Genomic DNA, 27,265 nt, shown 5'->3' on the forward strand with positions numbered 1-27,265 from the left:
CTGGTCTGGATCCGATCCCAGATCAGTGCGTCACAGGGCACCACACAAAAACATTTGCCCACTTATTCACACCAAGGGACCACAAAAATCACCAGTCTACCAGCATGTTCTCTGCACAGTAGGAGGAAACTAAAGAACCAAGGAAAACCCCACACAAACAAGTTTTGCACAGGCAGTAACCTAAGGTCAGAAATGAATCGAAGATCCTGGGTGTATGTGGTGCCAACACTACCCCACACCACCATACCACCATACATCTGTACTAAAAAACACATTATTGCAATGAATCTATCATTAAGGTCATTAAAGGTTTTGGTCCATTTGCTTGAGGCATTTATGTTGAAACAGTACAGACCACTCTTAAACTCCAGGTCACATGAACCTTAGATCTGACACTTGCATCTAGAGAGAAAGAGCGAGGGTGTTTTTAGCCAGTCTCTATGTAAACCCAATTCTCAGAGGAACCGAGTCATGGTAGTGGCACAGTTGCTTCTGGGTGAAAGACAGCTGGCTGATCTGCACATTTTCTGTAGGGCTTTTATCACAAAATCGGGATGCAGAACGCTCTGAACACATCATAGGCCAGTTTGCTGGTTGTTTGTTTTTGCCATGTGGCCAAAGCAGGCAAGCACGTGTCCGAGTGAGTCAGAGCGTGACACTGCAGATCTAAGCTGTGCATTTCACGGCAGCACAATTTCAAAGACAAACAACCGCCTCATAAAAATAGAGAAAGAAAGCATCTATTGTTTCTCATTGATGTTCTCATGATCTCGTTTTATGCTTTTTTATTCTAATGAAAACCAAATGCATAGGAGACGGTGTTTGGTACATGTCTCATTTTTCTATATTTTTAGATGGGTCAGTCAGATCTTTCTGATTGCTGACCCTTTGGCATTGGCCAACGTCTTCATTGCTTTTCACCTTGTCATTTCAAAGGAAATTAAGTGCCTAAAAGTGGAAGTGCCATCTCCTTAGTCATTATCGCAGACAGGCCAGGCGTTTATTGGATCTCACCTCACCAGTAGCACGGTGGTCATTAATACATGAGCGGAGGATAATGAGCGCTGTGCGGTTTTACACAATTATAGCCACATGCTGGATGAGAGTGAGGGTCTTTACGTTCTCACATTAATGAGGTTATCAATATGTGTGACGGGCAGAGCCTTTGGCTGGTGCTGGCATGGTCAGCGGTTGAATAAGAGCCAAAACCAAAGGCAGCTCTTGTCCTCGGGGTCGTGAAGGTGCCCAAGGTTTGCTGATAAAATGCCGTTTTAAGTCCCTCTTTAATCTCCCTGCTTGTATTGACAAGCCATGCCTGTGGGTGTAAATTTCACCTACACTCTGCTATCAAACAAGGAGCAAGTAGGGGCATCAGCGTCACATCGAGTTTTGAAACCTCATTGACGGGCAGAAAGCGGACATAAAAACGTCTTCAAAAATTACACCTGTACAAGGACAACGACTTTTTTTTATGGCAGTATGTTCTCGCTTAATTACTTTGCTGGTGTCTGGGGCTCATTTGAAGGCCGAACGTAGCCCATCACAACCTTGTGTTTGTGTTTTACATACCTGAGAGAATTGGATGCTTCTACTATAATAAGAGTTTGTCTTTAGCTTGGCAGATGTTAATGGCAGGCTGTTTGGCTATTTGTGATATTTATGAAGAGTGGACCAGCACACAATTCTTGTTTACCGCCTGCAATGTTCAGTCCAGGCAAGGCCATGCCTCTTCAAATATCCTGTTTGTGTGGAAGCTTTTTGTTATCACTGGGCTGCTGTATCCAGGGCCCGAGGCTGGTCGAATAAAACATGCGAGACGGAGGTTCTGTGCTGATATCGCCTTGCTTGCAGCCTTGAGTCGGCCCCCCGCCCCTATCACCCAGTTCAAGCCCTATAAATAAACACCAATTAATCACCAGCCGAAAGCCAGGCCAGGCCAAAGCTCTGACAGCACAAACCCTGCTCTCTCTCTCTCTCTCTCTCTCTCTCTCTCTCTTTTATATTCACACTTTGTCACCACAGGTTGTGGTACAGGTTGGTAGTGCAACATAAAAAGTCCAGGTCTAGTGTAATGGATGTCAGCACTTTGCCAGATGTATGGAATTTGTAACAAAGGTGTATTAGAACCAAACTCTTAACATGTTGTCTAAAAATCTTTTATCTTTTATTATTTTATATGTGATAGCAGAATCTAAGCTGTCCACTACTCTGGAGCTACATTTAGAAATGTCTTGGAACTATGAACTCCTGGTTCCACTTCAGGCCCAGAAGTTTAAGGGGCTTAGTTCAAGCCTTAGGTGCATTTATGATGAAAAGGTATTCTATAGAACATGCTAAATGGTGCTGTGGTGATCTGGAGACAACACCATGGAGGGCTGTAATTAGTTATTTAATTACGCTGCGATTACACGTGTGCATTGAGAAGGGGGGGAGGCTGCCCTAATGGCAGCTTACTCTCTCAGCACCTCCATTTGGGTTTTTGTTCTTAAGTGCTGTGCTCTCATTAAGCTGCCGTTTTAACCAGCATGGCACCTGCTTCAAAATCAAATGCAGACCGCTCGTTACGGCTAATGGCAGTGTGTCTGCCAGCAGCGCTCTCCACGGCATCCCACTTACTCCGCCCGCCAAAGCTAGCACGCTCCAAATTAGCTACATTTCACAAACAATTTCACCAACTCGTTACGCAGTTAGATGTTTATTGGAAGATGACCGACTTTCCCGGAGCATCGTGGGTGCCAGCTTTAGGTGATGGAGCACTGGCCCGCATAATAGACCACAATTATGATCTGATCCTTGCGTCGTTTGCCACGTTATTTATGGAAACCTTTCACTGGGGTTTTTTTATTATTATTTATTTTGATATGGTCACAAGCCTGTCTCCTTAACCTGAGACCCCTGTTGTTTGCCCTTCACCTCCTCCCGTTCCACTGCCAACAACACAGTCTTTGTATCACCAGTTTTTTAGCTTCGTGATTTATTTCAAGGTCCCCCTGGTATGGACTTTTATTAATTCAAAATAGAATTCAAACTCCATTTATTTCCTCGTGCTGCAGCCTTGGTGACACCGTTCCCCAGTGTTTATAATTTTGCTTGTTTCAATTTGTGCCTGGACGCCTCTGACAACCAAGGGATATGATGTATCGTACTCTTGTGCCTTATCTGTTGATGTACAGTTTTAACCTTTCAGAAGGTTGCGTTCCCTTCTCACTACACCCTTTTTTTTTGCTTTTGCTTTTTTTTTCCCCTCTCTTCTGTTTCACCCCGTCTTGCTGGCTGAAAAGAGCAATATACACTCATGCTCAATAAAAGTCTGTCTTAACCCTGCTCCAAAGTTATCTAATGTAAATGTTTAGATTTTGTTTCCATAACATTTCCATAAAAAGAATGACCATACATACAGCAATGGAAAGGAATATGGGGCTCTTACAGAGTAGGGAGGGGAGATTGGGTTGAGGGAGGAAAAAAAACTTGCACCATAGACTTCTCTACTGAATGGCTTAGCTATGTGTGACTTTGTGGTGAACTTGCAGTGCATCTGGGCTCGTTCTCTCTCCAGGGCTGTTAGTTTTGGCGTGTTTGCCCAGAGATACTGAACTGTAAATCACAGCCTGTAAAACAGGGAATGCCGGTCTGCCGTCGCATGTACTCACTTTTCTGCATACTGAAGCCTCTGCACCTCTGCTGGGGTTTGAGCTTATTTACACAGCTCAGTTGCCCCGACATGTCCAATGCAGGTCAAACAGTTTGTTATTTATAGATATAGCAAGAAGTAGCAGAAGTAAGGGATGAGGGCGTGAATGATGAAAGGTGTAATAACCATAGCGTAGATGATGATTGCAGAGATGCGATGGAGGTGTGTGAGAGCTAAATGCAGTGCAGTGCATCTAATCATGGCTCTGATTTTGATGGAGATGCCAGTATTTTTGCTCATGGCATGATTGATCACAGTTGGGATTTTATGAACTGTTCCTCAGGGCTGAACTTCCTGTAGTGCCGCATAGCCCGTCAGGCGGCTTCCTGTCTGCCTCAGTAGGGACATCGAAGCCCCATTTATTATCTCTAGACAGTCAGTTTCACTAAATAATCTGGATTCATGTGTGTCTCTGCACTCACCTAAAGAAGAATCATAACGCTGACACGACTTTATGTCTGAATCTCAAAGTTCAAAGAACTAGCCGAGATCGTTCCTCGATGGACGGGCTCCACACTTTTCTTCAGGGCATAGTAAATACCGCCAAAAATGATTTATATCATTGCAAAAAAAAAGTGTGAAATAATGCAGTACTGTTTTGGAAACAAAAAACTATAATTATAGGCATGATTTCTGAGCCGAATTTAGATACCTAAAGTTACTGGCAAAATACAAAATGCTGTCAAGTTGGAATAAGAAATGGATCAGGAAAAAAAGGTATCTGAAAACTGTCAGCTTTTCTCAGCAAGCGGGTGAGTGATGTTATTTATAGCTCTCCAGAAGTGCAACGTGAGCCAAGACAAAATGGCTGTACTTTAAGTGTCCATGTGAATGAAACAGCTGGATTGTACTGCAACAGCACTGACAGATGCACGATTAGAGCGAGACTGCTCCCTCCATTGTGGCTTCAGTACTATACTCACTGTGAGTGTTCTTTCTGAAGCACTAATCTCCAGCATTGTTCTACTTTATAATGTTTATTGTTGTTGAAGTTGCACCGTAAAGGTACCCCGCTTATACGTCATCTGCAGAACTGATCGGATGATGGCTTTTGTTCTGTACTCTTAGTCATCTTTCCAAAATGGGTGGACCAAAAGCAACTATTCTAAAAAGTGTTTTTTTATCCGTCACATGTGGTTTTTCATTATTTTACTAAACAAGCCAAGAAAATCTACTTGTATTTTTTTCTTTTAAAGCAGTAGTTCTTGATTGCATGTTATTCTGTGCTGATTTCTTTATTTGCAGGTTTGGCCCAGGTCTGGTTATCTACTGGTATGGCTTTATATCAGAACTGGACTGCCAGAGGGACAGAGGGATCCTTCTTAAAGACTGTTTCCCTTCAGACATCGTGACTCTGTGCCACAGCCCAGACCAGTGCTGACGCTATAGTTGAGGGTGACACCGAGGCTGAGGGAGTGGAGGGGTCACAGGGCATTTGCTGGTGGAGACATGAATCCGGAAGCAATTTAGTTTTCCTGCTGCGTACAACTACTGGCAAACATCTGCCCTGAACTCCGTCTGAACTCCCAGGGATCAGGTCTGGAATCATACCTCTGTGCAAATCACACCAGGGAGCCTGGAGACCTGGACTGGACCTGGACCTCCTGGAGACCTCTTATCACAGCCCTTTTCCTTGTCATTCTGCACCACGCAAACCCACAGACGTCATCCCCATTATCAGCTTTTCTGTTCTTTACTTTCTCTTTCTGTCTCTGATAAGGGTGTGGTTCCTTTTGGAACCTGGATAGCTGACCTTTTTTTTTTTTTTTTTTGGACATATCACAGATTCCCAAGTAGTTTTGAGTACTCTTGATATTCAAGCATTCTGTTTTAACCTTCATCTTTCACATGACTGTCAGACTTGCATTTAAAACAAATAAAGTTAAAAACCAGGAATAATATGTTTGTCATAATACTCTGTGGAAAGAAATAGAAAAGATGCTCAGGTTTATCAAGAAAGTTAAGATTGTAAAGAAAAATTTACAGTATGTAGTTAAAGTAAAAATAGCAAACAAACAAAAAAAAAGACAATTTACAATCTCCCTAGACTGTAGTGAACTCAGGCTGGCGTTCCAGGAGACTCCTCCTGCATGCTGTCTGGATGAAGGACGAGAGAGGGCCCTCGGAGCTGCAGTACCATGGTGAGATATGAGCGAGATCAAGAGCTTCCCCTCTCTCTCCCTGTACTCTGTTAATCAGGCCCAGACCTGCTCTGACCTGCTCCTTTTAGGGAGGAGTGCAGCGGAGCTTTACCCATCCCTGACCCCTCTCTCTCTCTCTTTCTCTCTCTCTCTTTCTCTTTCTCTCTCTCTCTCTCTCTCTCTCTCTCTCTCTCTCTCTCTCTCTCTCCCCCCCTATCCGTCCTGCAGAGCTTACAGCACTCCTTCAGTCTGTGTGGACCACGCCGCTTTACTTTTCAATGGTAATAAAGTGTTACATGATTTGTTACCCTTAAACCTCTAACCCTAAAGCCGCCCCTACTCCGTTTAGGCCTCAAGCACCGGGGGTCAGAGAAGGGTCACGGGGCGGCCATGATTTCCTCTGTCGGGCCCATTCCTCCAAACGGTACAAAACAACGGCCCCCCAGCGTCCAGTTAACGGAGCCTTATTGCACAGCTATGGAATGCTTAGACATCACTTTACAGCTCCTTTTGGACACAAAAAGCCAGCATTTTTAAGCAGGGAGCAAAATGCAACGAGAAATAAAGACGACGAAAAAAAATAGTAAACAGCAGATTCAGTTCCTCTCAGCTTTCAAGCCTTCCTGCCATTGTTTTTCAAGATGGCTGTTGCACAAAAGAGGAGCTCGGGTCAACCTCTATAAATTAGTTTCTGCATACAATGCTAACCAAATAGTGTTGTTTTTTTTTACTGTCACTACAAAGGAAGGTCAGAGATGAGACACGGGTGCTGAGATTTCCATGATGCAATTGCAGGTTTCCAAATAAATGATAAAGTACACTGTGTCTTTATTTCTGTGTTTTTCCTAGGCAGCCTCCACTCTCCAGTTTTAGATTCATTGTTCTTGTCACAACATTCTTTTTTGTGCTCTCCAAATAAGGCCTGCCTCATGTTGTTGTTTGTGTCCAGCTCTTCTTTCACAGGTTTAAATCTAATAACTTGCACACACGTACATCCTAGTCATCAAAAATGGTCCTCGTGATCAGTATAAAAGTGTGCATGACCATACAAGTGTTGTTTTATTTTGTATAATACTTTACGAAAAGCACACTGCACATTCTGCGTATAGGATAAGAGGCTTCAAGAAAGTTTCATCAAATGCATTCCTCTATTGTACTTTTGTAACCAGACATCCCACAAATGCATGCAGCTATAAGCTTTACTCAGACAATATGCCAAAGAACGGCCATCCACAGAGGATTGCGCTCGCTTATTAATGTGGGAGAGCGGTTCACGTAATGGGCTACAGCAGCGCTCAGCATGCTCTCTCCATTACTGACTCTGGCCAAGCACGGAGATCGCTCAGCACCGCAGACTAGCCAAGACTCGATGGAAAGCATGTTCTAGAAGCATAAAAGAGACAAAGACACTATGCTTATTTCTTTTTGACTTTATTTGTTGAAAAAAAAAACTAAAGTGTCATATAACTCATGACGCCACATTATGGAGAGAATTAAAACAGACTTCTGGCAACAAAAAAAATAAATAAATAAAAAGATCATCTTTCTTTACACACTATATCCATAAATCATCCTGTGTTTCTCAGTCATGTAGTTGTGCTCAGGAGGATCTATTAATTCTACTATGTCATTTAATAAAAGCAGTAACAATTTGGATGTGAAAATAAAGGCTAGTTTTTAGAGAAACGTAAAGCTTAAAAAGAAAAGCTGAGGGAATAAAAGCTTGAGGACATCTTTCAGGAGAGAATAGATCCAGATTGTTATTACAATCAGATGGGATGTATGTGCAGGCACGAAATGGCATTTCAGCTGTTGTTTAACTTTGGCTGAGGTTGTAAGCACTCTGCACAGCTGTGTGCACTCCACCATTAACATATCTATCTTTCACTGCCACAGCAGGTGTGCGATCATGAGCTGCTATAGATTTAGTTCGGATCCACTAGGATACTCGCAGACAGGCAAAAGAGATCCAACCTAACATTCTTTAGTAACAATTAGCTATCATTCTGTGATCTGATTCCAGGACCTGAGAGAATTGTGGGAGTGAATATCGTTGCTATAAGAATGCGTTGCGAAGTTCATACTAGGTACTGTATGTCTTTCAGTATCTCACTTGTGCTCTTTTGGTCCTTTATCTGATGACTAGAAGTTTTTTGGGAGGTCACCTTGCTGCTCTGTGTTGTTTTTTGTTGAGTTTTTTATATTTTTTTAATTGTTTTTTTTTCTTCTGTTTTTTGGAATATGCATATTATTATTATTAGTAGTAGTAGTAGTAGTATTATTTCTTTTTTATTTTTTTTTTATTTATGTATTCATTTTTTAGAATTATGCTCTATAATCCTTGTCTCCTGTAAAACAATTCCCAGAGCTGATTTTCTATATGATGTAGTGAGTGAGATTTTTTTTTTAATCCAAACGTAGAGATGTGTATATAAAATGTTTTCCATATTTGGAGTTCTTTTTTGTAAGAAAGCAGGCATAATAAGCCTTTATGCTGAATGTAAGGGTGCATTGTTCTCATAGCTCACCCTTTCATACGTTTGATTTGTTTGTTTTACAGTAACACTTCTGAGACATGAAGGGAAGCTCTTCATTTTTTTCTTTAAATAAAGAGTCCCTTGTTTTAACCTCGGTTTGGGGGGTGGACTTTGGCAGGTGGGGGAGGTCTCTGTGCTGTACCTTCCTAAATGCCATAGACCTGAGTGACTTTTTCTGAGTGGAAACTGGTAGACAAGCAGTAGATGGCATGACATTCAGCAAAATGCGTGACTAAAACACAGAGTTGGGAAAATGTGATTCTGTAGCTGGTGAGGGAACTGAGGAAGAATATGATACGGGGAAAACAAACTGTGGCGCACCCAAGCCGCAAGTTCACAATTGTGAGTGAGATCTCCTGATGAGAGCTGTCACTGCCTTGTTACTATGAAACAAATGTTCTTGCTCGATAGTGATGCTTTGTTTGTGTGTGCATGTTTGCATGTGTCTGCACACTTAACCCTAGCCTTTTCCAAAACAGCCAGAGCTACCAATCCTGCTGATAGCAAAGAGCTATCAGGACGCTGCAGGCTACTCAGACAGACGTTCAAAAGTATCTTCCTTTTTTCCCCCAAAACAAGCCGAATGATCATTAATCATCATAAAATAAATCCTGTATCGTACTCAACACAGACATGAGACAATGTGGAATTACATGTGGCCACTGCCACGTTTCAGAAATGTTTAAGGAGGCAGATTACTTCTTTCATTAAATTGTTGCCAGTGGCAACATAATATTTTTTGTGTGATGATGGCCAGGGGAGGATGGCATGCTTATTTTGGAGGAGAACGATGTTGTAGGTGATGAGCCATCCCTCTGCTTTATGAACATATTTTGGTTGTGTTCTGATGAATAATTACATGTTCTACTGAAAGCCTTATCTTTTTCAAAATTACCACAAGCAGGTTTTTTTGTACTTTGGAATATTTAAGCAAATAACTGGACCTGAAACATTTTTAATAAATGCTGCCTTATAAATCCCTATAAATATTAATAGCAAAGAAATCTTGAATAGGTTAACTTGAATAAAACTAAAGTTTCATGCTGTATGGAGCATGTTTTCTTTTCTTTAGCTTTATTGCTATAAATTTGTATATTATTTATTTAATTATTAAGTCCTAGTGTTGTCACCAATCAATATACATATACAAAAAAAAATTAATTTATATGAAAACTCCAAATTAACTTTCAATAAAATGTAAAAATTGCAACATGTGCTAAGTTTTTATCAGAATTTTATAAAGACCATTACTGATTAACACAAAAGCCCAAGAGAAAGGTATAATTAAGATTTTACATTAAACCAGCTCATTTTTTATGAGTACTTCCTGTCTCCAGGTGTGTCTGGTCTATACAACACACTCCCTTATTTTATCATTAGACTTGCATTAATTACAGTTCTGTTTAGAGATAAGATATGCAGCATTACAAGTTTAAGTGAGCTTATCTGAGTTTTAATGATGCTTCGTGAAATGCACAGAGTTGAGAAAGCAGCTGCTGAATTAGTGATTCACTCTGTTTTCACAGAATGGATGACTCCTGATATGCTCCATACTCCTTGCCTGAACTCGTGAGCTGTCTTATGTCATAGTTTGGACATCTCTTGTTGCTATTTATTGCTATGAGCTGTCCAGATAGGCTAAAAAAGCTCTTGACACCAGCTATTGGTTTTCAACACCAGCATTCCCACCTGCTAACAGTGTGCCCACCTCTGTGCTGTTCTAACAGTGACACACAGCCCACTGTGCAGCCCTATACCTCTATATACTCTTTTTTCACCACTGTGCTGTTGTCTGTAATCACTGAACGTTCCTGGAAAAGGAAAATGTTCAGTGTCAGTGTTCAGTTTCACAAATCACAACATTTACAGTGTGAAAACCTCAGAAATCCGTTTGGTGTATTAAAGGTTTATTTTATTTATATATATATGTCTTTTTTGTTTATTCTAGCACTGCATTGCATGTATATAGATAAATACACGCGTTTATGTTTAAATCGTGTCTTTTATTTTTAGGCATTAACTCTAGGATTAAAGCGAGTCGTGGAGTTAAAGTCGAAATGTTTTTATTTTGCTCGGACTGTCGGACTTTCCTCTAATTCCCACATCGAACGCTTTAACCGCTCTAAAACATAGCAAACAGCCGTTTGTTTGTTGTTTTATTTCCTGTCACATGCAGTATTTAATAAAGATTCTTATTCTTATTGGTGTTCTGATATATTATTTTATTATGTGTTTATAATGACAATAATTATTCATTTCCATTGCATATACCTACAATCTAGCAATTATTCTTTATTGTTGGTAATACATTCTTATTGTCATAATTATTTTTAATTGTTTATTTAATAACAATTATTTAATTAAAATTAAAGTATTTAATCGTTATTCTGTACTGTATTGTTGGACGTTTTGTTTAATAAATATTTCTGCATTGGTGTGTTTATAATAATAATAATAATAATAATAATAATAATAATAATAATAATAATAATAATAATATTGGTGGTGGTGTTAGTAGTATTAATACTACTACTACTACAACTACTACTACTACTACTACTACTACTAATAATAATAATAATAATAATAATAATAATAATAATAATAATAATAATAATAGTAATAATAATAGTGTTGGTGGTGTTGTTAGTAATATTAATAATAATACTAATAATACTACTACTAATAATAATACTAATAGTAATAATAACAAAAATGTAAGGTTTCAGGCTATATACTATTCTAAATAAAGAAGAAGGTTTGAGGCTTGCAGCCTTTCCCGGACTTTGAACGTTATTTTGTTTGGGGAAAATCAGGAGAGTAGTGTAGTGTTCCCTGCCATCCGAGAAGATAATGGTTACTGATCCCATTCTTTCAGTCATAATGTTCAAGTGGGCCGAGATTAATGACCAGCTCCTTACTGTAGCTCCCTGCTGCCTGCTGCATGACTCACACTTGTGTTTCTAACACAGGCTGATAAATCGCTTTTCCACTCATATGAACATGTTTAACACATCAAAACACTACTGAACACTATCGCGGAAGAACAGTCACTTTTAACAATTATTAACAGTCAGCTGATTAAAAATAGGATACAGTTTTTATAGCCGTCGTGTTACTTAAGGGCCTATAGATTATATATAGATTATAAGCAGCGTACTCAGTGATTATTATTGAGTAAGCGTTATTATATATTTAGAACATTATTATTTATTTACTCACCACAGCCATATATATATATATATATATATATATATATATATATATATATATATATATATATATATATATATATATGTATATATATATAAGCCTAAGCAATTTATCTTGAATAAATTTGCAATAAATAAGAACTGCTGGCAAAATCGGATGAAGACTTCCACTTTCTAACTACACTTGTCTCGGGTACAAGGGATTTTCTCAATTAATATTTGTGCGATTGTAGAATTTACCACAGTAAATTAGTGCTATTTAACACAGTGTTTTCTCACAATAATGAAGAAACGATGGAGAATCTGCTCAAATATTGTTACATTTGTTAGAAAACAGTGTGAAACTTGGCTTCTCAGCATGTACACAGTTATATTCTCCACCAGAAGGGGTCGCCATAACGTTAAAGTCTCTCTCTCTCTCTCTCTCTCTCTCTCTCTCTCTCTCTCTCTCTCTCTCTCTCTCTCTCTCTCTCTCTCTCTCTCCCAGTATTTACTCTTATTTACACTTCTTGCGAAATGTCTCACTTTCCTCCCACCTTCTACAACATAATTCCAATCCACTTGTGTTCAGGTAGAAAAAATGACTATTTTAATTGAACTTTAAAAAAGTAATGTACACATGATCAACACTTCGTGTCTGTTAATTTTACCGTTAGGCACTGGTTAATGCAGATTTCTCAGGTTATTAGATAAAACTGATTATTGCCTGTTGCTGGATGTTGACTGAGTTTTAAAAAGCAGTCTAAGAGCCACCCTGAGGAGTGCAATTAATGAGGGACTATCAGCTAATTCCCTTAATCTGAGTAGATTGGAGAAAGGCACTCACCATCCTCGAGGCTTCACTCAGCTCAGATCAGTTGTATTCATTCGCTTTATTTACTTTTAAGGCTGATCATTTCTTGTTATGCTTTAAGCGCTGACTGGCCATTTAACTAGCTCTGGGTCAGTGTGCAAGGTTTCAGCGACGCGTCTGAGTTCAGTTCAGGAGAAATTTCTCCATCTTGGGGAAGAGGAAAAGATTCGCTCACTGGTTTTAGTGAGACAGACTGCGTGATGAAATCGGGATGAATGGAGAAGAAGGAGCTGCTCACCATGAGCCTGCTAGTTATAAAGCTAACTTTATGAAGCTGATGTTTAGCTACAAGAAGAGACCAAAACCCCATAGTAGAGTCTTCTCCCGGCCCCTCTGATTATTTCTAATAAAATACAATAAGTTACAATAATTCTATTACCTTCAGATTCAGGATATCTGAAATACAGAGGAAAATCCTACCCGTTTTTTTTAACCTTATTGTGTAAGTAAAAAAAAAAAACTACAAATAATAATAATAATAATAATAATAATAATAATAATAATAATAATAATAATAATAATAATAAATATATGCTATAGTCATAATAGAAATACGTGTAATAGCGTAATAAAAATCACAACATGATCATTGTAATAATTAAATACTTATTATTTTTGTTAATATTGTTCTTACTAGTATTGTTTATTATTATTATTATTATTAATATTAATAATAATAATAATAAACAATACTAGTAAGAACAATATTAACAAAATAATAAGTATTTAATTATTTAATTATAATAAGTATTATTATTATTATTATTATTATTATTATTATTATTATTATTAATAATAATAATAATAATAATAATAATAATAGCTACACGAAGTGCATTCGTAGCAAAATAATGAATACGTTTTTCTTTTATAGATCATGTGTATTCTGGTATCTGGTAGCCTATGCCATAAATTATAATAATTATTAAAACGTTAGCAACATTCCTGCAGGGAATAAATTGTTGACAATTAAATCACACACGTTGTGCCTGCTTTGTATGAGGCTCATGTTTTTGGAGCTCATTAGATCATTACACGAAGTGTTTACTCCTGAATCCATCTCAGCTTTCGTTTCTACAAATCTCCCATTTTTTTCAGACTGATTAAAATATTTCAGGTTGCGCTGTAAACTGAAGTTACGCGTTGAACCGGGAAGAAAAAGTCTACCTCCGACTGCGAGAGACAACACGGAAAAGACATTTTAGAAAGTGGTGGACTGTGTGAGGAAAAGCTGAACTGATTTAAAGCGAGCTGATTTGATCGCTTTGGCTGTGTTAGTGCTGAGAAAGCTGACCTCTTCACTGGACAGCAGAAGCATCTGGCTTGTTCAATGCACATGCAACCAGCAAAAAAAAAGAAAAAAAAGAAATTGGGTTTAGCATATAACTCCAGAGCTGAATTCAGCCCCAAGCTCGTTTTGTAATGACAAAAGAAAACGGGAGAAGAAAGAAAGCAACAACCTCCCGTCGTGGAGAGACTTTAGGTTGGTTTATAATAAAGCATTTCTTTCTCCCCCCGCGCTTTATTGATCAGTCACTCTGAGCTAATGTAATTATCCTCATCAATAGGGGAGTGCAGGGGGAATCATTATGAGGCTGACAGTGATAAATGATCACCGAAATGTGGCCTTTTCTCTAAGGAATCCCCCCACCCTACCCTTCACACACACACACACACACACACACACACACACACACACACACACACACACACACACACACACACACACACACACACACACACACACACACACACGACGGCACAGAAACACCTCATGGCAGAAGGAGAGTGAAAATGCTTTTTTTTTTTTTTTTTTTTAACGAATGGATTTCTCAGAAAAGTCCTAAAAAATATAGAGATTAAATTAATAAAGTAGTTTTAGTGGAACAGAATGTTCCAATAGAACATTCCAACAGAACAGTAATAAATCTGTAATTTCTTTAAAACAATAATAATAATTTTGGAAATAGGAAAGGAATTGGACATGCACCACTTTAGGAGCTGCATGTACACTGCGGTCTTTTGTATTTCTATTTTATTATAAACCTCATCCTCTAAATGGATTTGCTTTCACTTATGAAAATGAACATTTTTGGAAAACTACAAGATGGCTGAATAATTGCAAATTCAACTAGTTCGATCGAAAGATGAGATTGTATCTCACATCCTGTTTTAGCGCATGTAATTGCACATGTTAAAGCTGATCAGCTCACACACTCCGGGTTAACAGTGGATTAACGCGCCGTCTTTGTGCGCTCCTGGTGTCGCTTGTTTATTGTGTGTGTGTGTGTGTGTGTGTGTGTGTGTGTGTGTGTGTGTGTGTGTGTGTGTGTGTGTGTGTGTGTGTGTAGCGTGTTTGGGAGGGGAGGGGAGGGGAGGAGAGGGGGGTGTCTCTGCCACAGCGGAGATGGAGGGCTGGGGTTGCTCGGCTCGCCTGGATCATCCATCATTCCTGTCAGCCCGAATCGGCAACGAGAGGCAGCAAAGGCAATCTACCTCCTGTCTGCCCACAAAAGAAAAGGAGAAAGGGAAAAAAACTATTAATATTAAAATTCTCCTCCTCACAATAATCCATTTTTTTTTTCTCCGGCGCATCTTATAATCTCAGGTTACTGTCTGTTTTGTAGACTTTAATAATTTTCGTAGACTCGAGTTTCGTATTGTTTAATAATTGGATACGTTAATTTTAAGGTTATATTTTGATCCATTATTTATAGTAAGTATTGAGAAAACGCCTTAATGTTCAAAATAAATATAATACTTAATAATTGTACAAAAAATAAAATAAGAATATAGATCTTTTTATATAGAACTATTTTTGTTTGTTAAACGAATTATACAATGGATTGTATTTAAGCTTTTTGTAGCAAAGGAAAGTTTCACACAATTGCGTCTTTTTATTCATTTAATTCGCCGTGAGATTAATCATTAATCATTGGCAGTTAATTCAACATTTGGGAGAAACTAAAGCAAGAAGCCTGTGCATCTAAAATATGACCAACATTTTGTATTTAACAAACTGAACCTTAGATATTTCTGTTATGATGTTTTTTTTTTATATTACATGTACATGATCCCTGGGCTAAAATAATTTAACTACAACGAATAATAATAATAATAATAATAATAATAATAATAATAATAACAATAGAACATATATAAAGATCGACCAAGATGACCAACGAACCAAGAGAACAAAGAACACATAGTAGTGAAATCTTGTCTCAGTTATTATTAGATATAAATGATTTTTTTCCCCTGTATTCTGTTTTATAAAACGAAGATTATTATTATTATTATTATTATTATTATTATTATTATTATTATTATTATTATTATTATTATTATAGAAAGAATTAGTAGTATACAGTATCTATCTAATAATTACGTGTAATTATCAGGGTTTTTTTTGTTGCAAAACGATAAAATGAAACGATGAGGCTGGATGATAGAGAGAGAGAGAGAGAGAGAGAGAGAGAGAGAGAGAGAGAGAGAGAGAGAGAGAGAGAGAGAGATGCAGCTGTGTGTAAGAGTGGTGCATAAACCTTCAGAACACACTGAACACGTACAAAGCTCAGAGAGCACAGTGCTAGCAGCAGGGGGCGCCTCAGAGCAACTCACGCATTCAAATACGCACGCACACTCAACAGGAGAAAACAGCCATTGTTCCAACTACAGCTAAAGCCCCGATAAAACAAACTAGCCTAATGCTAATGAGACAGCTATATGTGCTCTTACTTACTCATTTACATTTTAACGCCTCAGCTCTTTCAATAAATCAGAGCAAAACTGTGAGCTCATAATGTTTTAAATACAATTTTTTTTCCCGAGAAAAAGCCATGATGGCCAAAATACAACATAAATTTTAAGTCTCTAATAATAATAATAATAATAATAATAATAATAATAATAATAATAATAATAATAATAATAATAATGATGATGATGATGATAATAGTACTACTACTACTACTACTACTACTACTACTACTACTACTACTACTACTAATAATAATAATAATAATAATAGTTTTCTTTTAAACATGCAGCAGTTTCAACACACATTTGAGCACACTGGAATCTAACAAAATCAAAAATGAAATATTTATTACAGCATTTGTGACTGAACACCTTTGAAACATTACGTCACAGTCCTCATACAAGTATTTAATGTATTTTTTTTGACAAAGCTTAAGGGGGGACAGCATCTTTATCATCTAGTGAGGAACACGTGCTGAAAAAGGAAGGAATTCATGGACATACAATATCAATGCCACAGCAGATCTGAAACTAGCAAAAAACATTCTTTTTTTCAATTGAGGTAAACACATAGAATATCTAACAGGAAACAATTAATAGACTGAACTCTGTACGAAGTTTGTTACAATATTCTCTTAGCTCTTCTCCAAGCTTTGAGTTCATAATTTAAGTTCTTTTTTTTTCCTCTTCTTTTTTTTTAAAAGTTTTTTGGTGCATCAACCACCGATAGCTTCTCTAAGTGCCAAAGAATCCACCATAGTGTTTGTGCTGTCCATATGGTGCGCGTGTTGATCCAGAGGCATGGGAACTATTGTGGGATGTTGCTTTTCAACGGATATGCTTCCTTCAATAGGCTCTTCCATGATAGAGTCCATGATACAAAAAAAATAATAAAAATAAAATAAAAATGTATAAAACCAACACAATCCAGTGCTTGGGCAATTTAAACTAAGAACTTTACCTACAGGGAAACATTCATTCATGAACCAAAAAAGAGGGGCCTGAAATAAAGGTTGGTGTTGAATCAGACAGAGAGAGCAGGCTTCTCAGCAGTCTCTCTGTAGAGTGCTACTTCTGGTCCTTATCGGGACGGGTCCACTGCCTGCTCAGGTCTTATTGTTAGTGCCAATATTTTTTCAGAGATGTTTCTTCCTTTATTTATTTCTTTGTTTTATTATTATTTTTTTATTGCTGCAATGAGACCACCTGTCCCTCAGGGAACAGCACGCACAGTGTGAAAAGCAGGGGTTAACCTTTAGTTCTAGCACTAGGTCTGGAAACATAAATCGAGTGATCAACCAAAATGCACAAGTTTTAACTTAGTGTCTATACTTTTATACTACAGTAGTTGTAACTCTTGGAGTCTCTTTTGTCTTTTTTTTTATCTTTTAGAATTATTTCTTTAAAATGGTTCAAACGAGAGCATGGATCAGTGAGAGTTGTGTACATGTGTATGTGTGTGTGTATGTATGCATTTATATCAGTTTGCACTACTGTGCAATAAGTCCAAAATGTCTTCTGTTGATCTTTAACAAAAGCCCAAGACTTTACAAAGTGTTCTTGTCAGCTTGGTCCTCCATCGATGAAAGTAACAAATTTGACAAGATTTAAAAAATTATCACAGCTCATCTGGAATTCCATATTTCGAGTGTCTAATTCTGGTCAAAAGTGTTCCATTTTCATTCTGTTCTTAAAAATAATCACAAACAAAATCGCTTTAGTGGAGTGGGCAGGGGGAAAGTTTGAAGTTTTCTCGCTTGCTCTTGTCTGGTTCCCTTTACACTACTAGGCGTGGATGTCCAGGCCTTGTCCACCAGTGCTGTGGTCGATGGGGGTGAGAATAGGGGGGCTCTGTGCAGACATGCTCATGGCGGGATGAGGAGGAGGTCCTCCGTGCATCAGCATGGCGGGGTGAGGAGGCACGTGGCCCGGAACGTAGTGCAGCGGGGGTCCGTGTCGTAGCTGAGAAAGGTGTGGTGGCATCTGTGGAGGAGGATGAGGTGGAGGAGAATAAGGTAGCTGTGCCATGCTCATGCCCATAGGACCACTCTGAGGTACGTACTCCCCTGGCATGCCCTGCAGACCTGCAAAAAATAACACACAGAGACCAAAGGGTCAGAAATCCTGCATATACTCACACCATTATGCATAAGCTAGTGTCTCTGATTGTAATACAGAATAGAACAGAGTTTAATATATAGAATAGAGTTTAATATATGTTCTAAATTTTTCCATACCAAATAGCACACTAAGCATTAAACAGGATATTTGATTAAACACAGAGTAAATCCACATCACTGAGTCTTTTTGCTTATGTAGTGCACTGTGTGTGTAGGACACATGAAAAACTACACTGCAGTATTTCAGCGCCTTGTGGGACATAGTCAGCCCGATACATTCCTGCTCACTTCTCATGCTGTAAAGTGATCTGCACATCCATTCACTGACATTGCAAACTGGCAAGATGCAGAGAAACCTGCATATACATCTAATCCCCAGCTGAGTTTAGTGGTCATATTTGATTTAAATCCCTTAACTCAAGTATTAAATAATTTTGGGGTTCAGTTAACTATCACAACATGAGAATTGCACCTAATAGATATTTTCCTCTTAAGGGATCCTTTTCTGAAAGCAAAGGAAAACTGGAAACTGTGGTAGTGGATATGGCTTAGAGTAAAACATAATGTACGAAGGATGTGAAAACACCTACAAATTAGAAATATGTAGAGGAAATAAAAATAAAAAAAAATCTTGAAGTGTGTATGTAAATTTGCTGGATGTTGGAGGTTGCTAGGTCTGTTGTGTTGTACAATGGGTTTGCAGGTAAGGGTGTGGAGCAAGCCGGGGACAGCGGAGGCCTGGGCTGCACTGCTTTGTAATGTGAACCCCTAGAGGATTAGCAATGGCCAGTTAAGGCGGGGGAAGAGGGGGTCGCCCCAAGGTCACCAGGCATGCTCACGCTCTGCATTCCTCTACCTTGGTACCCTGCAATTAAGAAATTACACAGGAGGACTTTGAGGGGTAGAGCAGCTGAGGGTGAGATTAATGAGCGATCTTGTTGATTGAAAGATGTGTCAATTTTGAATACTTGCTTTGCACCTTACTTCATTTCATTCGAATGTACATGTTTGTTACAGCGCTCTTTTAAAAGCCCGCTATCGTGGCCATAAAAAAAGTAAATCAATCTAGCCAGAGAGGGCAGCAAGAGTGCACTCGCCTCCATATAACTTAGATCGGCTCCTGTTAAAAGGCCCAGCAGATGTTTTTGACACTGTAAGCTGGTAATCTCAAGTCTTGTAAGCTGCAGTCATTCTGTTAAGTAGATCCGTGCAGTGCCCCCCCTCTCCTTTATTAACAGAAGTGGTAAAAACCATCTGAGGACAATAATGCCGCCTGGACCGGCCTACTCTCTCTGCTTGCTCCAGCAGAGCAGTCTGTTCAATGGCTGATGATAATTAACTACCAAATATACCATATTGTGTGGCTGCATAATCAAATCAAGAGTGGGTAATATTCCTCTGTATTAAGCTATTAATGTAATTGGTCATGAAGCATAAAATATGTTATGTAATTAAATAGTCTAGAAAGTATATAGCCTATATCAAGAATTATCCAAGCTGAGCAAATGTTGTCTCTCTGTGGCTGTTTTAGGGAACATTGCTCTCTGCATTTTTGACTCCATTAGCAGTGTGGTGGTGGTGATGGTGGTCGAGGGGGGTTTTGGAATAGGCTGTTGGAAGAATCGTCATGGTGACCCTTTGGAAAATCCACTGCCTATTTACATATAAAGGGTTCTTTTAATCAAGGTAAGTGTTATTATATTGTGCCTCATTGAGCAGAGGAGTTTAGGTGTTAAATAAAATTTCCTCTGCCCTGGCGCCTTTGGGATGTGATATGTCTTGATTTCTCAAATGTCAGCGCCACGGTGCTGGCGGGAGGTATAATGGGTGTCTTAATCAGGCAACAGCCATTTAGCCTTGAAGAGAAAGAAGAAGCGAGAGAGCAAGAGAAGAGAAATCCCCCCTTTTATATGCGGCCATTCTTTAACGTCTGCATCCCTTTGAATTTATCTCAGCATCTCTCCTGTCTCTGGGTCTTATGTTTGGGATTCAGCTCCCCCTCCCCTTTCCCCTGTAAAAAATAATCAAAACACACGGGTTCCTCCCAGTGAAGGATCGGTCGTGTCACCCTCGGCCCGTATATCTCGCCCAGGGACCGTAATGTACTGCAGCGATCCCAGCTTTGCATATAAGATAATTTGGGCATCAATCCTTTCCCAGACAGATTTATGTCACTCCGAGGACAGTTTCACTTCTCCTTCTTTATCGCTTCAGTGGAGCCTGCTTAATTTCTCCCCGTCAGCCCCTGCCCCTGGAGATGTTATTTTTTCCCTAAACGTCCAACATTTGCATTGGCTGCCAGAGATGGGGAGAGCAATGCCACTGTTGTGATAAATAAATTTGTGGCCAGTGCTTTTCTCCTTTGCTTTTTCTTCCCCTGGCGTCTGGCGCCACAAGTCCGCTCCTCCAGGGTGGGCATCGCAATACTTCCTTCTCTCTTAATAAAACCATAGCAAGCTCATCCAACACACTGTGCACCCGGGGTTTGATGGTTATGTGTGGAATGTGTTTGCTGTTATTTAGGGTCAGTATCATGGAGGTTCGAAAAGTGAAAAAAAAAAAGAATATTGAAGGAAAAGCTGAGAAAAAGCACCAGTGTACTTACTTCCCCCTTTTCATTGAGTTTTGTTTTACAAGGTGGGGGTTACATGTAGTGCCATTGCCCATCCATGCCCATATTCATCCCCATTCCGCTCATAGGCCCTGGAAGAGGGGAGAAACACCAGAGAGTTATGGATAGTCAAAGCAGAGACCACCACTAGAGAGAAACAGGCATAGCAATAGAAAGATAAAGTATACACCCAAGAAAAGCACCTGTTGATTGAAATTTGTGCCCAAGATTAATAATGAATGAGGTTAAACAGGCGGCAGGCACAGTGAGACTCAAATAGCATGCATGAAGAAGCAGAGCAGACCAAGAGCTAAACCAGGACTAAACCAGGAGTGATCCAGTCAAGACAGTGGTTAGTAAGTGGGAGTAGCAAGGTCAGATATTTGCTTACCTGCTGGCCGGATTCCCATGTGCTGCTGGCCATCCAGCACAAAGCTGCCCATAGGCTGCCCCTCTGGACTGTACGCTGCTCCCTGGCTCACTGAAGGATCAAGAAGAAAACCTGATTGTAGTCAAAACGTGGACAGGAGGGGAAAAGAAGAAAAGACATACCAGACAATGAGCAAATATTCCAGCTCTAGCCCAAACACACTATAAGACATTGTGATACATTTGTGAGTCAAAGAGCTAGTATGCAAACTTGAAGAGCCAGTCCAGGACACACTTGCACATGTTCACAAGAGAAGGACAAATTAAACACATGCTTCAGTGAAGTGAAAGCAGAAAGTATCTGATTTGTCTGATAAAACACAGGATCATCTATCCCACACATCTTTATTAGTAAAATATCATGCTGTTATTATGAGCGCTTGTGTGTTATCTCCAGAACACACCAAAAACGGGTTAGTCATGCTGTATTTGGAAAGTTTGCTGATTGCAACATCATGCATTCAAACATACAAAACATATCCAGCCCCCATGCCAGGAGGAGCAATTTTAAAACATCTTAATGCAGTAAAAGTTTCACATCGTTTACACAATTCCCTTCACAATTTGAGGAACTTCTTCCAAATGTTATGTCTATAAATCCCTAAATATCTTTAAGGCTATTCCTGTTGGACCATTTTGGAGTTTATATCACTGTGCTTTTTAATAATCTGGGCTTCCAGATGATATGGCAAATCAAAATATGTCTAATCAATTTACATTGTGTAGTCTTTTTAATACTGTTACAAAAATAGCAGCTCCGTCTATACCTGCATGCCAGAGGCAGAAATCAGAACTAAATCAATAAACACAGAACCCTCTGGTTTCTTGTTTCGTATTTTCAAAACGAATTAATTACTAAGAATTAGAAGAAGCATATTATGAAGCATATTACAGAGACAGTTAAATGCTCTACACATTCCTCTAAAGTACTCTCGTGGCCAATTAGCATTTCACAGAGAATGTGTGCTAATGTACCTCTAACAAGCTAGATTGGGAACATCTAATTAGAGCCATCAGCTAACATGCTTGGTCATATTGGCACATGTCCCACTGAGGACGCAGGAAAAGCAGAGGATGGGAAAAGGAGGAGGACTTCATCCCATAATGGCAGACTGTGTGTGAATGTTTATCTGCCAAAGACCTGATTGGAATAGGGAGCAGAGGAACAGAGAACGATGATTTTACCTGCTCGATTTGACTGGTCAATCATGGGCTGTACTATTCTTCTTCTGGCATTAATGAACCTGGGAAAAGACAAGACAGAGAGAAGGAGCAGAGACTTTAAATCACCTACCATTAAAGGAGACAAATATTCATTACAGAGCACAATCAAGACAAAGCCATTTCCATGACTTTATGGCTGCATTAGCAGCTAGCTCCTCGAAAAGCAATCAAAACCGAGAAACAACAACAAAGGAGCGATTGTGCTCCGGCTTGGGAGCCCAAAGTGGTATCCTTTTAATGTCCCTTATGATGTATTCCTTCAGCTTAATAAAGCTTTTGATTACTTTTGGTAACTATGGCTACTCCAAAGACATTCCACAAGCATTGCATGTAGTTGTGGTGAGGCCACTGTGCATTTGACACTCTGGGGCTCCTCACACTGCACCTTCACACCGGTCCTCTCGTGCACATAAACGTTACTCTTAGTGGGTTATCGCTCATTAGAAATTCAGAATAAGTTAAAAGTTTGTGAGGGCCAGTGCACAAATGGTTCCTTTCAGTCTTTCACTGGCCTTCTCCATGCCCCCCTCCATGACTGCATTGTAGGGGGCTTTTGCTCCCCTCCCAGATGTCTTTAAACGAGGACCAGGCACTGCCCCTCTGTGCTTTCACAAGGTATTGTTATGTCAGCAAGCCCATCAATTAGGCTGTCTGAAGTTTTATCACCACCGCAGCGGCAAATAAGTGCAGTTCCACAAAGCCACCCTGGTCCTGCTCTCTCTACAGCCGCTTTGCACTGTAAAGCCTGCAGGGTCACCACAAGGTTAGTGCCAGCCAGGGAAGCCCTTTCTTTCAGGCAGAATGGGATGCCTAAAGCCATGTCAAGTCAAAGACATGCCAATCTATGCAGAATAAAAAAGGCACTCTTCTAACATATCATGAATGCTGAAAGATGTTAGGGCTACAGGTACCAACATGTGTTTGATATTAAAGAGAGGTTACAATCATGGCTAGCCTATCCTAAATGAACAGCGATGGGAGACGTAGCCTAACGCACTCAGAGCAATGCTACAGGAATGGTCATTAGATGCAAAGGAGAACTGGAATCAATTTGGGCCCCTAATCCCTCATGAACCCCTGATACCTGCCCTTACCTTCTCCTATTAACTTAAATGCCCGTAATCTGGGCCTTTAAAGTGACAGGCTTAAATTTACAAAATACACAGCTGGGAAAAGTGAAGTCCAGCTCATTTCTCCGAGTGCACTGATTGTTTCTTTTTGACTTCAAGAGATGAGCGGCGTGGCGATTGAAGAATGAATCGGTTGGTATTAACAAAGGACATTGTACTGAGGCACAGCAACTAGAACACACCTGTGTCTGTGTGTCTGTGTCTGTATTTTTTGCTTTTTTTCTACACACTCACATTTTATATATATAGGGTGTGTGTGTGTGTGTGTGTGTGTGGGTATGTATCTAATATTAGGTACTAAAATCTATTTTTAAACCACAGACTTCCTAATGACCCCAGAGATAAATTAAATCAAAGTCATGCATCATGTCCTCTCTAAAGTCTGTGTATGTTGTCAGAAAATGCCACTATCACTGTAGTGAGGTCGAGATTTAATCTCTGGCATGTAAACACAAGAAAAAAAATCCCCCCCTGTCAGGATTTTCTGGACAGACAGCAAAAACGAGGCCTGCCAAGCTCTACCGAGCATTAACTCGCTGCATTAAAGCTCTCAAAGGCTCAAATCAGAACCATGTGCACCCTCCCCCTTCACCATGCTCCCAGAACTGGACCATAAACACGTAATGTTAGGAATGTTCCTCACAGGTGAGCAGTACTTTCTATCAGTGCATACTGAGCCAAGAAGAGAAATAATTACGCACACTAGTTAGCAGGGTTTTTTAGAAATCATGCAGTGTTATTTAATGAGCTCAAATGCAATATTATATTAGCGCATTTGTATATTATTATATTATATTATCTTCCTCTTGGCAAAAAGAGCTAGATAAAATTGCCCTTGAACAAACATGCTCCACATAGAACACACATTTCCTCAAAGTTATTCATGTATTTCTTAAACAGCTGCCACCGGGATTGACCTCTTCATGTCAGTGCCGTCCCCAGTGGACACATCTTTGCACAATACAACACATAAACACCACAGCGTCTGTTTTCTTTCTCCAAACTGTTGCCACAGTAACACAGTGGGGGCTGACCAGGGCCCTCTTCTGCCCCCAAAGCGCCTTTTATCAGTTTGAGTAAAGCCAATTGAGATTATCAGAGCTGGGCTTGATAACACTGTTTTCCCTCCTCCCATGAGCTGCTAATGGGGTGTGCTTAGAACAACACCCATGCCAAGCCTCCAGAGAAAAGCAGTTTGAGCAGGCACACTGGAGCAGAGGCCTGCCGAAACACACACAGGCTCACACACACAGACCAGGGGGACCTAACCGCAACTGCTACCTCCCTGTGTGAGTCCCAAATGTGTACCGAGTCCGGCCACGAGGACACTTCCAAAGTCTTACTACCATTTTTATTATTTACATCTGGTAGAGTACTTATTATAGCCTGAGCCTGCATAACATTATATACCAGCCGCCTCTCTCTCTCTCTTATAAATACACACACACACGCACACACACACACTGGTGAACATTCCCCTGTGAGCATACTGACTTGTATTATCACCCCTCCCCCGTCCCCTACACCCAGCATGGGAACTTCATGCTGTCTTCAAACAAATAATTAAAGACTAGGTGAAGGGGTCACTGAAAGGTCATTTCTCTGGATACTCAACAGAATGTGTACATTACAGCAGGAGATAAAAAAGCTTGGCACTCTGGCTGTGCTTTATGTGTAGGCTGGCAGCTTTTACAAATCAATTGTGGAGTGAAAGACAAAAAGAAAATGCAATGAGGCCATCTTTAGGAGTATTTACAAAGACATAGGAATACACACAGACACACACACACAGACACACACACACACACAGACACACACACACACACACACACACACACACACACACACACACACACACACACACACATATATATATATATATATTGATTGATCTTCCCTTCCTTCGTGTGACACTCTGTCAGTGGATCACTTTCACTAAGATTTAAAGCACCACCATAAACAAACCACTGCCAGTGCAAACAGGAATAATGGAGACAGAGCTGCAGGAGTCCACTTGACATCACTGTAGCATGGAGCTGCATCAACATTCTCTGTCCAACCAGAAATCTTAACTCAAATAGCCCAAAGGGAGCTTCCAGGCAGGCAAGCGTGTTAAACAGGCTATGCAGGAGGCTTCTGCACTCTCGACTAAATTTTCGCCTTGCTATGTCACATCACATGGGGTTATGCAGTAGTTCTACATGTGTTTCAGAAGTCAGCAATGGCTGCCTTGCTGAGTCATTGGACAGCCACAATGCATGGATTACTGCAATCAGAAAGTTCAAGAGTGATTATGAGATGGGATCTGCAGTGAAGTGTGGCCACACCTGGTAACTAGCTCATGTCATCAGTATTTGTTCTTAAAGAAAACCCTGTGCCAAACCACCTTGCCCTGGAACCAAGCCAAGAGAGACACCCTATTACCATGACCTAAACAATCACGGTAATCAGTCTTGGAAGCCTAGCCAATCAGAACCAGAGTCATGTTTTTGACATTTGCAGTGACTGAGCAAAATACCCAGCATGACCATGTTGCTTGGAGGGTACTCTATACTTAGGGCTAAAGTGGAGAGCTGGGTTTTTACCTGTGCAGCATTCTGACTGAGAAGCTTCAAGAAGCATGGACAAATGTGCAAAACAACGCTAATAAGTAGAGATTAATCAGTCAAAATGACTGAGAAGGTATATAGTGTATATACTAGCAAAAAAGTTCTGACAGCATTGTTGTATGCTATTGATTAAATCTCACTTCTAAGAGAAAACAAGTCATTGTTGAGTAAGATTTTTTTAATGGCTTAAGGGGGAAAATCACTTCAGCTTCAACTTTGACCTGGGAAGTGTACACAGATTAAACCTGGGAAGTGTGGGTTTAATAAAAGCAAACATGTCCCAATTATCACCCCCTAACAGGGTCAGGCTTGTGTCTGCAGGCTACCGTCAGCTTCTAATCTGCTACGGGGTAAATACAGATTTCATATCGGCCTGCTGGACAGACAAAGTAACAATTTAAGCTGGTGGCCAGCTTGTGCCAATCTGTGGATTTATCATAAACTATCTGAGAGGATCTATTCAAAGCCAGTGCAGAGGAGGGGTGGAGAAAAGTGAGTGACGCTGGGAGAGAGGGGAGGAGTGGGCAGAGTCTGTCTCCAGCTCATGAGATCTCTCTTCTTTAACTTAAAACAGGAGTCGGGAGACATAACGCGGCAAGCATTACCTCAGCCTGTCGCTTGATTCAGTACAGATGGAGAGCAAACTGAGCAGGATTGTGTGTGTGTGCGTGTCTCTTTTGGACAAGGGCTGTGGGAGCCTGTGTTCAGACCATTGTGGTGTTTACATAGTTCTCTGCTCCTCCTCTTAGAAAGGAAAAGTGCTTCACCTTTTCTTACCTTGGCAGATTTCACCGCTTCATTTCCTCCCTTGGCCCTGCCATTCCTCTCCCTCTCCCACTTTTTTCCACAGGCTTCAGCTCTCCCCCCAACTCCTGCTGCATTCCTCTCTGTCACATATGAAGAGAATTTGTACTCGTTCTCTCACTCTTTGTCTCTGTGAGCTATTTTC

The 27,265-nt window shown here is 39.9% G+C and overlaps 2 protein-coding genes across 12 annotated transcripts in view; one reads left to right on the forward strand and one right to left on the reverse strand.

The window, feature by feature from the left end:
- cdin1 (CDAN1 interacting nuclease 1) overlaps positions 1-5,587 on the forward strand; it is a 61,508-nt gene extending 55,921 nt beyond the window's left edge. For both annotated transcript variants that reach the window (XM_027172807.2, XM_027172808.2), the window contains exon 12: positions 4,937-5,587. In XM_027172807.2, the coding sequence (XP_027028608.2) occupies positions 4,937-5,072 (136 nt within the window). In that variant the 3' untranslated portion in view covers positions 5,073-5,587. The remainder of the gene's footprint in view (positions 1-4,936) is intronic.
- Positions 5,588-16,514: 10,927 nt separating this feature from the next.
- The window catches only part of meis2a (Meis homeobox 2a), a 67,695-nt gene continuing 56,944 nt past the window's right edge, over positions 16,515-27,265 (reverse strand). For 4 of the 10 annotated variants that reach the window (XM_027172598.2, XM_027172597.2, XM_027172595.2 and 1 more), the window contains exons 11-13: positions 22,539-22,597; positions 21,316-21,426; positions 16,515-18,277 (exon numbers count right to left, since the gene is read on the reverse strand). In XM_027172598.2, the coding sequence (XP_027028399.1) occupies positions 17,979-18,277; positions 21,316-21,426; positions 22,539-22,597 (469 nt within the window). In that variant the 3' untranslated portion in view covers positions 16,515-17,978. Of the gene's footprint in view, positions 18,278-20,918; positions 21,017-21,315; positions 21,427-22,538; positions 22,598-27,265 lie in introns of all 10 variants that reach the window. The other 6 variants (XM_027172603.2, XM_027172601.2, XM_027172602.2 and 3 more) reach the window with 3 other exon arrangements.

This window comes from Tachysurus fulvidraco, chromosome 12 (assembly GCF_022655615.1).
Source record: "Tachysurus fulvidraco isolate hzauxx_2018 chromosome 12, HZAU_PFXX_2.0, whole genome shotgun sequence".
In the NCBI taxonomy this organism is placed as follows: Eukaryota; Metazoa; Chordata; class Actinopteri; order Siluriformes; family Bagridae; genus Tachysurus; species Tachysurus fulvidraco.